Source organism: Hypomesus nipponensis, chromosome 17 (assembly GCF_054491055.1).
Source record: "Hypomesus nipponensis isolate SF chromosome 17, ASM5449105v1, whole genome shotgun sequence".
NCBI lineage: Eukaryota > Metazoa > Chordata > Actinopteri > Osmeriformes > Osmeridae > Hypomesus > Hypomesus nipponensis.
The window spans coordinates 7,505,772-7,523,282 of record NC_140377.1 but is presented as its reverse complement, the minus strand read 5'-3'; the positions used below and the strand labels follow the sequence as shown (position 1 = coordinate 7,523,282).

The following is a 17,511-nucleotide window of genomic DNA, read 5'->3' as shown; positions in this document are numbered from 1 at the left end:
GTGATTTATCTAAACCCCGAGTCTGCAGCCCTATAAGCTGAGGATACTGAGAGGCGCAGAGTCCATCCTCCACCTTCCCCCGCTGCGCGTGTGGTCGCCAACCATCCCTGCAGACCCAGGGGTTAGAGGTCGCAGGTCAGCAGCATGAGCCATTGGAATGTTTAGGTTCTGTAGTCCTGTTACGCCGATATTCGTCATCCTCAATATGCAATATTCAATCCTAGAGGTCACTGAGAATGCACCGGAAAAATAGAACGCTACCTTTTCTTGGCTGTTGTTTTTTATTGACTTCTTTGGACTTTGTCAGACATATGATTCACAAGAAAAACATATCTGGATCCCATATTCTTGCGAGAGCAAAGCAGGAATTTCAGGACAAACAACAGCAAACATTTAACATGACATGACAACAGACTATTCAAGTAGATCACACAGTCACTGGAAATACTTCAAGCAACACCACACTTGGCCAAAACCAAGCCCCCAAGAAGAAGTTCGAATCGCAGATCAAATCAACATGTTAACGACACAAAGATTGTCTGCATCTCATTTACGATCACATCTCAACTTTTCTCAGTACCATTCTCATAATTGCTACTTGTTGATGATTATTCCTAAAACAGTACGAAGCACATAAGCAGAGCATGTTTAAATGATTTAGCCTTCTCACAACTATATGTCATACAGTGTACCCACCCAGATACTGTGTGTATGTTTGGTGGTAGATGTATATCAGACCATGGGAAAAGATGTCTGGATGCCATCCAGACCCTCTTGCTCTCGGCTAACCTCAAACACACATTTGGGATCTCATCCATGGCGCTGCTCCCATTCTGTGCCAACTAACAGCCTGACTCCACACACACCCACACAGTCCACACCCACACACACCCACCCACCCACACACGCACGCGCAAGACACCCACTTGCCACTCGTCTACGACTTCAGAAAATAGCTGTTTGTTTGCGAGCCAGAAAACAGGACTCACAAACAGCACAGCAAAGACAAATGGGGGAAATGTTGGACTGACTGAGGGAGTGGTACACGTGTGTGTGTGTGTGTGGGGGGGGCAGAGCCTGGGAGTCGGGGGGGGGGGGAAATGTGTGTGTGTGGGAGAAGAAAGAGAGCAAAGCCAGGCAAAGAGGCAGTTGATGAACAATCATGCATTCTGTTCCTGTTCTCTCCCATCCCCCACTCCCCAACCCCACCCCCCACCCCTCCAACCCCCCCCCCCCAACCCCTCCAACCCCCCCCCCCCCCTCCACACACACAAGTCCCTCCCCAGCCGCTTCCCTCCACCAGCAGGTTGGTTAATGCTTTCCAGATTTCTGCGTGCAAGTCTACCTCCTGGAAGGATTGGAAGTCTGCTCATGGAATTTGCCGGAAAAGACAGTGTGTTCAGGCAGGGGCTCTGGGCAAAGTCAACGTTAAGGCAAAGAGAGCCCCCCACTGGTGAAAAGACAGAATCACTTCAATAACAGCTGCAGACATTTTTCCCCCACAGGCATTGTAAGAGATGTGAGACACTACCCCTAAATTGGAAATTGAGAAACAGCCGCATGGAGCCGAAATGTCCTGTTTTTTTGGGGAAGACAATTCTTGCCGAGTGCATTCTGCGTCAAAATGAATAGATAGCATCAGATGTGAAGTTTATAATGTTAGCTTTATAAATCCAAACTTATTATATGTTAAAGGTTAAAACTTGTGTGCCTGAAAAAAGGATCTCTTTAACCAGTTTCCCCCCTGACACACCCCTCTCCAGACGTGAGTTCCTATGACCACTAGGTGGCAGTAGAACCAAAGTGCTGGATCACAGGCACCATACTGATCCCCATGATAAAGCAAATCCAGAATAAATGGACATACGTATCTTCTTGAGCTCAAAACACACAGTGGAACAGTGCTGAAACAAACGTCACAGTGATAAAGCAAAACACAACTTATTTTCGGACGCAAGCAAAGCCACTCTGTATCGACCACGCCAATCCATGCAAACAGTCTGGTTTGGACCAGGTCAATGAAGGCAATTATTTTTGAATTCCCTTTTTGAGCCTTGTCTCGGCAGCATAAATCTGATATAGCGTGCCGGTGGGATGTGGGGCTACACATGAACTAAAGGAGTTGCAAAGGGGCAAGAATAAGACAGAGAGCAGTGTGTTGTCATTGCGGTAGAGATCAGTGTAGGGTTAAACATGCAGAGTGGGAGGAGATCCAGGATGAGGCCAAGAGCAGGCACCAGGGAGTGTGAACATGGGAGAGGGTAACCAGGGCTGACCTGTGACCCCTGTACAGGATGCTCGCCAGGGCACCTCGTCTCCGAGCCTCCGAGCTCCGTCTACACAGAGGCTGGAGCTGGGGAGCCCCAGCCTCAGTGAGGCTGAGGTCCTTCCCTGGGCTGCCTGAGGCCGGCCAGCCTCTAAACCTGCCCCGTAACGAGCTGCCGTCAAGTCGCATCAGTTTTCGCCCGCACGCACGCTCGCTCATGCAGGACAAAGAGACCCCCCGTTCTGGTTTTTGTCTCCGACCCCCTCCCCCATCCCTCACTCCACTGCAGCCCCATTACACTGGAGGGGGGGGGGGGAGGGGAGGGAGCCTGAACACAGCTGTGTCAGAGGGGCAGTTCAGGGTCAGGGGCACCTCAATCAAAGTACAAACCGCGGTGCTACGCTCCTAGTGCTCAATTAGCTGAATTGGGCAGGGCGGCCATACTGCAGTGCTGCAGGGGATGGAACACCCTTATGACCCCAGCATTTTAGAAACTCGGTACAAAGCTTCATGCAAATCAGACGAAGAATGGCGCGCATGCTATTTGCCGAGGTGGTCGTCAGTGCGGATAGGCACTGTCACTTCCCCACACGACGCTCTCTGGGGCCGCTGAGTGCGCTGCATGGATGTGAAGAGACTTTCCAGGAAGTCTGGGATTGCTTCCTTCCGTTGTGGTATAAGGGGGATGACAAGTCAAAGCAAAGCACCATGGGAGAGAAAATAGGATGAGGAAGGAAAGGGAAGATCCTTACAGTTTCCACACTGGAATTAGAAAATGTCCAACTTACTTTTATTGAAAAATATAACAGTTGTAAGGAGAGTGGAAATATACATAATTTTTACTCCAAAAGTAAATAAAGAAGGAGAGCAAGGAAAAGGTACAGCTTTATCACATACACGTAATGGACATAGCAACTGGAATTCAATTTCCATGAAACAATTTGACATCCTTCCACCAGCGGGTATTTCAATGTAGGGCTACAATTGAACAATTACAATTGAAATATTCCAATCCCCTACGTTCTAGAGGTCTATTAGTGTTGAAGTGTTGCCTGGAAAGAGAATTTACGAACTATCTATCCTTGAACAGTCCTTTCAACGGTGTTTTCGTTCTTTTCTCTGAGGCATAGCACTATCTATTTTCTTTCAGCCATAAGCAGTATGTGAGACAGAGGGAGCCTCATCTTTATCAATAATATGATGAAATGAGAAAAATATGCCAGACAGACGTGACAGCCTTCCATGACAAAAGCAATTCTTCATTTCAAAAACGGATTTGGCACATTTGTCGGTCTCCGTGACAACTAGGAATCATCCTATCCGCTACTGCGCATTAGCGTGTGCATGAACGTGAACTGACAAGGCATACGGTCCTAATGCTGCCTTTCACTGCTATATCCCAGAGGCGGATATCACAACAGATAAGGAAATGAATGCCACGCATAATTAACATCCTTCTTAATGCAAATGTGGGCAAATCATTCGGCCACAATACTTGTTTTTAGGCAGCCCTTTTTCTAAAACGCGTTGAAACGTGACCCTTTTCTTCTTTTCTGCTTCCCGGCGATCTGGACACCTGTGGCCTCATTTGTAGCCATTCATTTTTCACGGGTGAAAAGTTACAGAGCTAGCTATAGCCTACTACTAGACTTAGAATTAGCAACGACGGGGTTAAAACACTAGACACAGCTGCACCACAGTGCATGTTTAAAGCCAGTTGTCAGTTAGGCCTACGAGAGAGGAAGGATGTGGTTAGCGTCAGACAGTCTCAGAGAGTGTCATCTGGGTCTGCATGACAAGACAACCGATGTGCAACCAAAACATATCCACGACAAACCAAGTCGCGCACAAACAATGCCCCGGGATCGAAAAAAAAGCTCTATGCGTTTCTGTTTCTTCTGAATCGGGCGATAAAAAAAAAGGGAGTGATCTGCAGGTGAAAGAAAAAAAGGAAGGTGGAGCACACACGAACACTTTGGAGCCCCCCTGTCACACATCCTCCTCCGGAGTGTGGTGTGCGTGCACAGTCACTGCTCTTGAGCTTCTCGCATCCCCCACAAAAGGTTTACGGCCTTAAACACAGTCTATCTGCTACGGCTAAGAGCCAGACCCATCCTGATCAACACCTAGTATTAGACAGAGAGTAGTTAAGTCCTCCGTTGGGTAAACATGTCTACTGCCTCCAGACTCCCTTTTTTATGGCAGGAAACGGTTGGGGCTGAGCTGTGGTTCAAACACAGGCCAACGTTGTGTCATGAAACAATGTCGGCTGGTATGGATGGTGCTTGGGGCAGTGATTCATGGCTCTGTTCTGGTACTTGTTGAGACTGTGGTGAAGGATGCTATGGGCAGCCCAGCTGGACCCAGTGGAGAAACAGGCCTCTTTATTGTGACACCGTCGTCAGGACATACTGCTCTGTTCAAGCCAGAGCACTCCCAACACGCCAACAGTGCCCTCAGCTGGCAAAGATAACAGAAGAAGGAGAAGAAGACATCAAAGGAAAAGAGAGTTAAGCAATATTCATTTGTGACACAAACGGTATACGGTGACAGTGGACAAAGTGCCTCCCCCCACCCCCCCACCCCAAGTCTTTGATTTCCCCTCCCGCTCGTCCCAACATTCCAGAATGTTCCGTATTAAACTGACAACATGTGGTCCCCCCGTGTCAGCTCCCTCAGTGTGCAGATCGAAGGACTGGGAGCAGGATGACAGATGGGGTGTGCGGCCCCTCCAGACAGAACCGTGCCGTGGATTCTCTCCGCAGGAACACCAGACCTTTTGCGTCCCCCTCCCCGTCCAAACGCGCTCGTACTCCCACGGAAACAAGCAGCCGTTTCATTCCGGCGGACACGTCCGTGCGCTCAAGAGGGGCGGGGACGCCTCACCTCTCGTCCTCCAGTTCTCGACTCTCTGCACATTGCGATCCTGGGCTGGGAAGGCGCTTGGACGGAACTCATACGCGGATCTCGTCATCCTCGTCCTCCATGAAGGAGGAGAAGTTGCTCTCTTCCTCCGGGGGGACGCTGAAGGTGGCGCTATCCGTGTCCCCTCCCCGGGCCTGGCCGGCCGGCTTGTCGTCCGCGGCGGCGGCAGATCCAGAGCTGGATACGGAGCAGCTGTCCAGGTGGAGAAGGTGTTTGGGCTGGAGTTCCGGCGTGTACTCTGGGGTGTAGGGACCCCCGTTTTCCTGCTCCAGATCCACTGAGCTGGGGGGGCGCTCCGAGGACTGCTGCGACTCGACCTCTACCCCCTCCTCCTTCTCCTCCACTCCCTCCCGTTCCTCTCCTTTATCCTCCACCTCTTCCTTCTCCTCCTCCTCCTCCTCCTCCACCTCTCCTCCGACCTCCGTCCCGTCTTCCCCGTCGCCGTGGGCGGCGAGGGGCGGCGAGGCGCGGCCCTCGCTGTTCCCGCCCTCCTCGTAGCCCAGGTCGTCGTCCTCCTTCTCCATCACCCCCAGGATGTCGCCCAGCATGGAGGGCCCCAGGTCGATGTGGAAGGACATGACCGACTCGGCCTTCTTCATGCCCCCTCCGTAGGGCTGCATGAAGCCGGGCAGGTCCGTCAGCTCCCCGAAGCTCCTCTCGTCCAGCTCCAGGGAGCGGGCGCCGGCCGCCCCGTTGGAGGGCCGTCCGTCCGGGTCGTTCGGCTGCTTCAGCGGGCTGGAGGACAGGCTCTGGGGGACCCTGACGCCCTCCACTCGGTCGCCGTCCTCGTCGTTGAGGAAGGGCAGGGACATGGCGTTTTTGACGTAGGTGGGCGAGCCACCGGAGGGCGCTAGCGTGCCGTCGTGCTGGTCCACCCTGGTGACGGATTGGGAGCGCTTGCTGCTCCGGAAGGTGCGGGACAGCAGGCCCGGGCGGGGCGAGTGGGGGTAGGCCTGCGCCTCGCGGGGGGGCTCCCCGGAGCGGGTGCTGAGGAAGGAGGTGTCTCCGAAGGCGTCGCCGCTGCGGCCCACGTGCATGGTGTGGCGGAAGTCGCCCAGCGGGGCGCTGATCATCTCCCGGGTCAGGTCCATACGCGAGCGGCGCTTGGTCTGCGACGAGCCCGACACGAGCTGCTTCAGGATGGGCATGGTGGCTGCTCGGGGTCGCTCTCCTCACACACACTGGGGCGAGGGGTCTTGCGGGCCGGTGAGGAAACTCGCGTCAAGTTTCGGTCAATTCGCTGAGTCGCCACTCCGAGCTGTCCCTCGTCACGTCGATGGCTGCTTCCAGAAATGATAACCCGAGTGTGTTTTAGTCCCAGTCACATGTGTCAGGATCTGAAAAGGAGGGAAAAGAAAGACAACATGAGGAAGCATAAGAGACATTGCAGACTCTTGCCTCAGCACACGCCCCAGGCAGTCCAATCCTCCGTCCACACGGTAAACAGCTTGCTGCCGAGTCATCCAGTTAACTCGACATGAAGAGGGGGGTGAGGCCATGCTTAATCAGACCAGATAATCCTCATGGACAGCTACCGACCCCTTACTTTAAGCGAACAAACCCCCCCCCCCCTCTCAGAGAGCAGTGGTGCAGTCCGCCTGATATCCAAAGGTGATAGAGGACTCTGTACCCCTCAGCTTCAGACAAACAAGACCAAGAGACATCGGTCAATACTGAGATATGACAGCAGAGAGGAACAGTATCCTGGGGGAAGGTTTATCTGCCATGGCTCCTCTCGTCTGCAGTCTAACCCTTTACACTGGGGCTCTGTCAAGAATGCTCGCAACCATCAAACATGTTTACAGCAATTAGGCCCGTAAAAATCCTATCTAAGAATTTTAAGTGTTCCGCTAATTACAGGTTCCCTGAGCCTTTGAGCCGGAGCAACCGCTGCGATGATATACAGCGTGGCTCTGAAAAGCGAAACGGGGGTTTGGAGCTTCCTTGAAAATGACCATGTGAACCGAGAGAGATTAGACACGCCGTTCTGTGGAGGTCCCCACCACCAAACCACAGACCAACCCGACGTGCTGCAGAGGAAACAGCCCGGTGCAGCCAATGACCTACTAATACTGAAACATAAGCGGAAGAAAGCTGAGCGGGGCATAAGCGGGGGAAGAATCCCCCCCCCTCCCCCCAAAAAACAAACTTCAAAACGTCTTGACACGCAACAACAGCAACAGTCGTACACTCAACACGGAGGCCTTCTTACGTAACTTGAAGAGAAAACAGCCTTGTCCAGAAGGGGGATAGCGCTATCCAGGCCACGCTGTGCTGTGGTCAGACACAGCTGGGTCCCTGGACTAAGACAAATGAGGCCGCGTAGGAGAGAGACAGGACAGAACATCCGTCATCTTCAACAGAACGGGTCACACCGAGGGACACCGAGAAAACAAGACGCGTATCCGAGAGCCGGACAGAGAGAAGTAGGTGGGGAACGAGACGCAGAAACACAGAGATGGGAGAGTTACATCGAGATTCTCCTAGGCAGCTGACAGAAGACATTACTGTGATGCTGAACGCCCCTGTGGTAAGTAGTGCAGAGCTGCTGTCTAACCAGTGATCTGTACCAGGGCTGGAGCCAAGCTACCGTGGGCCACCACTGGTGCTACCCTGAAGACTTGACCATCTCCTACACCACAGTCATCCAAACTGCATTACACGTGATGTACACACACACACACACACACACTCACACACGCTCACACAGACCCTACATAATGAACATTTTAATTCCAGATAATTGCGTTCTTAGAGATAATCCCTGTGGAACGAAAAATTCAACTGATGTTTATCTTTATTACACTATTATGCTTTTCATTTGATTAAAATGTATAATGCATTCAAAGATAGCTGCTTACCTCGACCTCTTTACTGCAAATCCCTTTACTCTCTAATGGCACATCTTTATCTCCGGAGCATTCCTCCTTTGTTTACTCAAATCAGCATGTCAGAGCTATCCAGCCCCTTATTCCTCCTTCCAGACATCCTCTCCTCTCTGCTCTCATAACATATTTATGATGGCTGAGTTTTGGGGAGGGCCAGAGGGCAGATTTGGCTACGGTAAGCGTTTTTTGGCAGCCATCGGCTCGACCTCCTCCTCTGTCTCCACCCCTCTCTTTCTGCCAGCTGAGACTCTACTTCCTGTTAATGCCCTCACCTGATTTGGTCTCCATGGAAACCCCCCCCTTGCAGGCGTTTCCTGTCTCCGAGCTGCAGAAAACGCGTCCGGCTTCGCGACAGCCTCCCCGAAGCAACACTTGCCCTGCTTTCCTCCACGACGGGCAGCACGATGCTACCACCTTTAGTCTGACCGCGTACCTGAGTCTCATTCATCTTTTGTGTCCTTTACACTACAGTAGAGTGTCTAAGGAAGGGTAAACACATCCTTCTGACTCAAACCACTGAGGCAACACAGGGAGGGAAAAAAAGTCAGTTTCCATGACCCCGCTCATGGACCAAACAAGGTCACATTTCACATACATTTGTTTGGCTTTGGAAACAGCTGCATTTGCTAACATGTTGTTTTTTTGCGCGCACGGGGGGAGGGGGGGGCGGGAGCACAAATAATTCAAAGAATGCCATACGAGGAGCCAGTCGTGTTTATGTGACAGAGCTTCTGGGTGGCAGAAATGGAGAGAGAAAACAACCACGCGAGACGGGGAGACCTCCAATGGAGAGTCCCCCCCCCCTCCTCCACCTCCCCCTCCCCCCTGCTCCGCCCCCTCCCCCCGCCCCCTCGGGGCCCGGGCACAGACTCCTGACACCACAGCTCCGCCGTGCCAGATCTCAGGCCCGGCGTGGTCATCACTGCATCACTTCCTGCTTCACTCCAACCTGGAGGACACACCAGACTCGCTGCAGCACAAGCCTCCAACAGCTTGATTAGATGTGACTCGGATCGAGCATATTAATAGCGCTGTGTGTGTGTGTGTGTGTCTGTGTGTGTCTGTGTGTGTGTGTAAGCAGTAGAGGGCCTGAGAAGGCAGTGACCGTGGGAATGGTGGGGTCAACGTGGGGGGGGGGGGGGGGGGGATTGACTTCACAAACAGGCTCTCACAACATCTTTGTCAGCCGACACACAAATGGAGAGAAGAAGAGGAGGTGGGGGGGGGGGGGGGGAGGAGAGGACCGACACCAGTGTAGTCCAACTGAGAGTTGGAGGAGGAAAACCAGAGCAAGAGAGAAAGAGAAGTAGCCGATTCAGAGCGAACACAGCACCCCTCTGACAGCCCGGCACACACACTGCACCAACCTTCACCCCTCAGTGTAGAGCCCAAGGAGGACAGCCGTGAGAGAGCCCAGCCTTGCAGGGCAGGCAGGCACATTTCACCACTTACATTTCCCAACACACACACACACACACACACAACTGGGAACGGTTCCAAAAATGCTAAAAGAAAATGCTACTCTCATCTTCAGACATCTGGTTGGGGGGTGACATTCCAGGGGCTGCTCTCATATAAATGTCTGTCCTGGGAACGTAATGTTAGCTCTACTTATAGCTCACATTGCTGATCAATATAAGCCTGAGGAGGACCCTAAACCTGACTAAATACTATATGGTTATGACCAAACTTTATGGGAAGAAATACACGCCCAAACCCTCAGAGGCAAATCCAAAGGAAAGTCTTGGGCTTAGGCTCTGGACTAATGGCTTCTCGTGGCTGCTGTAACTAGGCCTTCTCAAAGCAGTTAGTGGAGTTTCCAAGGGAATAAATCAACGTCCACACAAGTAAAACGGACTTTCCGCAGATGTCCAACAGTGGTTACGGGCCTGTATTTGTTCAGAGAGTCATACTGCAGCTCTATGTAGTGCCTCTGGATCCTCTGTCAGTCTCAGAGGAGCTATAATGCTAGCTATGGGAACTGTAAGCCCCAGTTATGTTAAATATGTAATGTTATGCATTCATCTAGCAGTCGCTTTAATGCAATGAGGCATACAGTTTGGGGGATATTTGAACCTGCGAGTCTGTGAGCTCTTGATCTGCAGATCACTAACCCACTGAGCTTTGTACACCCTCCCATTTACCCTTCAATCCATAATTAACAGCGTGCATAATGTTTGGAAGTCCCCTCAGAGTAATAGCAATCATTGGAAATGGACTGGCATTTTTCAAACATGGCAATCAAACCGGTTCAGCCAGAGATGGAATATTGACCCCCCGGGGCAATCTTCTGTGATTCAAGACCAACATCCTCTCTTACTTCCTGTCGTTGTACTCGCACTCGGCATGCCATACTCGAATGAACACAAACAATCCACTCACACAAACACGCACACCATTCACAAACCCGAATGCGGCCCATTACACTGATTGGATATTGCCGTTGCTACGCAATAATCAATTCCTTCCGTGTGTTCACCACCCTCCTGCACCCTCTCCCCGTCTGGCCCACAAACAGCCAGTGACCTGGATGGAGGACAGAATGACCTGAGGGCCGCAGAGGGGAGGAGGACCACATGCGGCCCTAAACGACCATCTAAAAAGACCCGGAACTGCTGAGTGATGACACTGGGCTCTTTGATGTGTGACAGAAGCAGTAGGACCACCAATCAAAAGTGCGACCCCAGTTCCCTGACTGCCACTTGACCGGATAAACTAGACGAGTAATAAATCTGAACATTACAACCCTTCTAGAACTGCCTGGCAGCGAAAGACTCGGTTTCAACAGCCAACAAGCAAATGGTTCTCCACGTGACTCGGGCCATCTTCGGAGCGGACATATGGACTGTGCTGGACGTCGATCTGCCGAACGACTCACTCACCACAGCCGATTCCCTTACTAAGAGAGAGCAGGCCAAGGAAAGGCAAGGGGGAAATCGAATTATCTATCCATCACACAGACATCAACCAACCATTGGGCGAGGCCAGATGGAGAATGATATACTGTGTGTATTTTGCATGTGTGTGTGCATCCAGTTCTACAAAAGAGACTCCCTGAGACAGATAAGAAGCTGTCTGAGGGTGACTGAGGGCATTGGCTCCAAGTCCAACAACAAATACACTCTTCTCACACACACGCTTCTTGAAATACTTGAAATAACCTATTCCATTCAACCTTCACACAACAATGGGGTGTGCGCGTGGGTGTGTGTGTGTGTGAGTTAGAGAGTGTTAAGCCCGAGTAACGGGTGAAAGCCCCTGTGCTTTCAACGAGACTGTGGCTTTCACAGAGCTCCCCGCCTTGTGCCGTGTGTGAGGTCACCAGGCGGGCTCGTGTCGTACCTCCCAGACTCAACCAGTAGAGACCACTCTGGTCCTGTCGGGATCAAAGCCTACATGAGAAGCACTCCTCTTCACTCAAACCAACAGAATGGTCCCTACGTACATATCACCGACATGACAGTTAAGTCGCTTTGACGGGGGAAGCACATAGGACATGTCATTTTCCCCCCGAATCTTGTGTTTTTGTTGTGTGCGCAGAGAACCAGGAATATCTACATCTAATCTATATTTTGATACTGTTTACAGAGGGCTAACACCCAATAAGTCATATTGTTCTTCGGTATCTCAAACCACAGCCATTGAAGCAGATATCCTCAGGCTCCCAGAGAGAAAAAAGATGTATCCATCTATCCGAGGACACCAAACGATGAGCCTTTTCTTCTGCTCTGATTCCCGTCGTTCACTACAAGGTAGCGCCAGCTATTGTGTATGGACCTATCACGACACTCATCTCAAGACCTGCGCCGTTTCAAAGCAGATCATAAAAAAAAGGGTTCTCCACCGAAAGGCCTCGAGCAAGGGGGGAAAGCAATCATAGGGAGTTCGGGTCAAAAGGAGGAGGGGTGAGGAGATCACCTATCAGTACTTCAAAAGCCACCGACAACCAATGAGAGACATCTTTGCAGAGAGAACAGGCCTGGAGCAAGTCACCTATGTGTACCTGTCGGCCTAAATGATGACTCTTTTACGTTACTTTTACTGCATACCTTTCTGACACACACACTAGGTTAGGTGTCGGTGGGACTACAACCATAACAGTTGCTGAATATAACCCCCATAGGCTAGGTATAAAGGCAGTTATCACTGCTATGGATTTTGCTTCAGGCACAAGTAAAAACAAGTATTGTTCATGATAGAGTCCACCTCAGAACGTTATCTATGTAATATCCAAGACAAAATACCAATTAAGATAAAAAATAAATGGTAGAAATTGTTTTATGTGGCTTGAAAAAGAAAATGACCTTTCACGGAGATAAGAACTGTTACGTATTAATTGTCATCTTTTCAAAAAGAATAGCCTGGTGTTTAAATGATTTTCCAGAGCCTATTGGACTTACAGTACAGATAAGCGACTATGCCTCAGTGGTAGAACATTTCGGCCTTGGATAAAGATAGCCCTGGTTCAAATCCTTTCCTCTAAACTTTTGAAAAAGGTGTCTGCTAAGTTCTTCCAATAAAGACTATAACATGACACTGAGATGAGACAACTATCAATGGGTCAGCCCTAGCCTCTATTGTAGCCTCCTCTATACCCATCCCTCTCACACTTCCCTAGATATTCAGCTGGCCACTGTGCATGACATCCACATGTAAACAAAAGAGGCCCTTAGGGGGCACCACCCTGGCATTTAGAGGCCTTCAACACACCCAGAGAAAAAACCAGGGACCAGGGACGGAAAACCGGCAGACACAAGTTGAGGACATGCCCGAAAGGCTTCCTGTGGTTTTTAAAACATGAGTCTCTGTGAAACCTTCTTCCTCAAGGCCGCCGTCAGTGAGGGCTGGTTCCAGTTGACCATATTCACTAATTGTTCCTATACCTGAAGATCTCCAGCTGTGTGCACAGCTCTGCAAAATGTGCCCGATCACCCAAATGATAAGTGCCTGACATCAGTAAAGTCAACATGGCAATTACTGCCGACACACGCAAGTGACTACACTCACAAGTGAGTGTGTAGTGGAAAAAACATGTAGGGGTGTGTTGGGGCCTGAGTCGACAGGAAGGGTATGGAGTATGAACAACTCAACCCTCCCATCTCTCCGGAAATCAACTCAGCCTGCCCTTCCTGATACTCATATAAACATCACCATCCACACTGTACTACTGACCGCCTTACCAAACAAACACACAAACCCTCATCCAGCTGTGGGATGACAAAAATGTAGCGCACTACAGAGCTGTTGCAGATGGCCTAAACAGGATTGGACAACCATTGACAGAGGTCAGGTCGTGATCAGGTCATGTGCTATCAAAAACGGTTTGATCCACTGGATAGTCCATCTTTGTTATCCTAATTCCAATAGCACCCCTTCCAATAGCGCCCCTCTCTCTCTCTCAGTCACTTATCGTGCGGATAAAGGATCCACAGATAACAAGATGGCCAGGTGGCCCTGTCACCACTGAGCAAAGAGACAAGGAGGGAAAAGGGAGTGGAAGGGAGGGAGAGAGAGAAAGGGAGGGAGAGAAAGGGAGGGAGAGAAAGGGAGGGAGAGAAAGGGAGGGAGTGGAAGGGAGGGAGAGAAAGGGAGGGAGTAGAAGGGAGGTGGAGAAAGGGAGGGAGAGAAAGGGAGGGAGTGGAAGGGAGGTGGAGAAAGGGAGGGAGAGAAAGGGAGGGAGTGGAAGGGAGGTGGAGAAAGGGAGGGAGAGAAAGGGAGGGAGGGGCCTGTGTATCCAGGTGTCTCCTCCTAGCAGAGGAATGAGAGGTGCTAAACAAGCTTTGATGGAATTGCCCAGTCCTCCTTCCCGCTCTCCCCTGCCCCCCTGCCACCCCCCACCCCCGCCCCCCTTTCCTAAGTGGAAGGAATGTGTAAATGATGGCATCCACAGACATGTGCTTTTAAGTGCTACAGTGCTGTAATTATTATACCGTGAGCAGACGAGGGGCGCTGTCAACGTAGAGCCATGAGGCTGGAGAGAGGCACTGAGACAGACTGGGATCCACACTCGTCATCCAGGTACTTACACCCAAGAGTCTACTGTGAGCAACTTCAGGATCTCATCAACTGTCAGCAGGTTTTTAGTCCTCCCTGAGTACAGTACTGTATAACTCTGGTGTGGAGTGTTACTGCCCTGGGTCCAACAGCACCAAGCTAAAACGAGTCCCAGGTCAGGTTTCACTCAGGGCTGATGCTTTTTTTTCCCCACTGTCCAGCACCAGCCTGGTATCAGCTCCATCGGAACATTGACAACAAGTGAGGGGGGAGCAGGGGGGAGGGGAGAGGAGGGTGAACAAACATACTCAGTGGCTTATGTTACAAAGCCACAGCACACAAACACACAATGCATATTGTTGGGCAAGACTAGAAAACATCAGCCAACAAGAGGGACAGGAACAAACACAGTATTCACAAACTGACATACGAGACACTCTTGGAATTCAATGTTGGGACTACAGGGACAGGGTTATATAAAACTTTCAGCGGTAAACTGATGAACTGTGGATCAAAGGTTGGACAGGTCAGCCAGCCAGAACAGGGCCCAATTTATGAAAAGTTGAATCATGTTTTGTTTATCCACCAGTAATTCATAAATGCCATTTTGAACCCTAGTTCTTACTGTAGGGTAACGGTATCACTATGGTCCATATTTACTTCAAAGCCAGAGGTTTAAAGTGATACTAACATCCTTTTACAAATGCTTTCTCTGTAATTTTCATTTAGCTCACTGTCACTATCCACACATACCAAAGAAGAAGAAAAAAAAGTTACAGTATTGGAATTTCCTGGGGGGAGGGGTGTACATTTCCCTAAAACAAGGACACAAACTGACATGGCCCAGGCCACCTCCACACCCAGATGCAATACATCAACCAATGTGATATTTGAAATATGTAAAAATCACCCCGGTCAATCAATTATGTTTTAAGCATGCATCCTCTGCGACACCAAAATGACTTCTGAGCGAGTTAGGCTGGGATACGGGCCAGTGACTGCTGTCTTCACGGTGCAGCACAGTAATAAAGCACTTGGCGCACTGTACGACAACACTGAAAAGAGGGATAACTTTCACCTTCAGTCCCAAAACAAATGCCCTTACAGGAAATAGCAAGCACTCTGCAAAAGAGAGAGCGAGAGAGAGTGAGAAAGACAGAAAAATGAAGGTGAGTGTGTGCCAGAGAGACATGGACACCATTTAACAAGATTGAAAGAGACAAACAAACAACCTTCAAAAGGCTATTCATCCACAGTATTTGTTAAATCCATCAAGGGAAACCTATGGGGCACAGTATGACACCTCAAGTCTCACTGTACTGCACAAAGACAGGTTGACAGGCAGACTTTAATACCAAACAACCAGCCCAGGACATGTACCCCCCTGATGGCCTTTCCAACAGCAGTCTCACAAACCTGTAGTCAAGTTGGGTGGCAACCCTGTCAATTAGCTTATCACATGCCAAGATGTCTGCCATGCCAAGTGGCATGGCTGGAATTGCCAAGTCAAATCAACCAAGTCAGCCCGTGGGTAATGATTCATTACTAATGGGCTGGAAAAATGATAAGCTACTCATGAAGACCGCTCCACAGCACTTCGTCACATTGGCGAGTGTTGTGTTTGCATGTTTGCGTGTGTGTAGAGAACGTAGGCCTACAGTGGGAACATTTTCTATGTATGGAGAAACAATTCGCTTGCCAAAGTTAGGGATTTCAGTTATCTCATAACTTGGTTAATGATCTATTACATGACCTGGAAACCAAAACTTGCATCAATAGAAAAACCTAACAGCCCAAATACACAATCATTAATGCTTAAATCATGCATAGGACACCGAAACGAATTTGGAGAATGATCCTGTATCCTTGGAAATCGGAATCACTATCATAAATTTAAGTCGTTTCAGTACCTTGTTTAAAAATGGCAAACGTTATAAATACATAGTAATTATCACCACTTTTCTTGCCTTTGTAGCAGTGTTACAGTGTGAGTTTTTCAGAATTGTATGGATAGACATGTTCATAAATAAAGTGAATTGAACTGAATACACGTCACTAAAGCCCGTGCACTGCTATGTTCTGGTCTTGGCCTATGATTTCTATTCATAACCAAAAACTATTGAGATGGTAGAAAGCCTTTGTTCAGCACTGCAGTGGCCCAAAGAAGGGCCAGCAGATTACCTTTTATTGCAATTTATCTCAGCCTAAATCATGCCGGGTGGAGCATTGGCACAGGAACAATGAGTAGCCTCGCCGCTGATCACAAAGCGTCTTGTCTTCTGTCTCACCACGCTGTCAGTGAGCCACAATGTAATACTAAGCGCAGAAATATTACTGGACTACATATTGCAAGTATATAAATCATTTCTCTGGCCAACACGTCTCGTGCATTAAGGCAAGAGAGCAAGAACTCACCGTGCATCTCTTTCTTCCATAAACCCCCCGGTATTGTCGTTCAAGCTGCTCTTTCAGATTACGCGTCTCCCCCCTTGTTTGGGCGAGGGTAAATGCAGGCTTGCATCAAACAACGGCGTTGAACGATCTCGGATGATCCGCCGCACTGATGCACCAGGCAGACCAAGGTACTACCGAACCACACAAAACTTTATTTTGTATGATCTTCGCTGCCTGACAAGTCTGTCAAATGTGTGCAGGGAAGTCATCCATCAGCCTCTGTGTTCTCCCTGTACTTCTGGCAGCGCTGCTCACTGTTGAGGCGTGATAAGCCAATTCGGCCCCTTCCTACTTGAGAGTCTGTTTCCAGAGTTAGAGCACGCCCATTCACTGGCCTCTGAACGCTAGATGTAATCGCCACTATGTCTATTTCTATTTTGTCTATGACACCACCCTATATATTACCTTATGTCAAGTCGAAATATGTGTGTAGCATCACACTAAATGTGAAACGCTGACTCAAACAACAAATATTCCTACAGCATGGTTGACACAAAGGGCCCTGACTAGTTGATGTAATCTAGGTACTCTTTCAAAAACGTGTATTTCTATTTTTAAAGGAGTAGTTAGGGGCACAAAAAAACCTTCAACTTCTAAGGCTTTTCACCCATCCCTTTACTGTCTCACCTTTTAATTAACTAGTAATTGTGATGGATCTGTTGACAGGTGGCCATTTGTCTGACAGTGTGTATTCCAAATTGATCTGCTGACCTCCACAGCTCCACCACTCATTTACACCTCCAGGGTGGAGGTGGGCTTGAGCCGACCTCTAAGGTAAAGGAGACCACCTACAGGCTCTGGGAGACTTTGAGCTCGGGAGAAAGGAATGTGTCAATGGCTTAGTCGTTATCACAGGTCAAAAATCTGTCCTGCTCCATCTGCATACTGTACCTCACTCTAAATCGTTAAAAACTGTTTAACGGCTTCTTAGTGATAGATGATTAAGCACCTCATGACGTTCATATCTCTTTTCCAGATTACTTA

The 17,511-nt window shown here is 49.6% G+C and overlaps 1 protein-coding gene across 1 annotated transcript; it reads right to left on the bottom strand.

Annotated features, from left to right (window-relative positions):
* Window positions 1–4,883: 4,883 nt before the first annotated feature.
* On the bottom strand, window positions 4,884–16,788 carry cdc42ep4a (CDC42 effector protein (Rho GTPase binding) 4a). The gene is made up of 2 exons (XM_084678146.1): window positions 16,489–16,788; window positions 4,884–6,528 (listed from the first exon to the last, which is right to left on the bottom strand). Exon 2 carries the CDS (start codon window positions 6,337–6,339, stop codon window positions 5,221–5,223), a length of 1,119 nt encoding a protein of 372 aa, XP_084534272.1. The 5' UTR covers window positions 6,340–6,528; window positions 16,489–16,788; the 3' UTR covers window positions 4,884–5,220.
* Window positions 16,789–17,511: the final 723 nt, after the last annotated feature.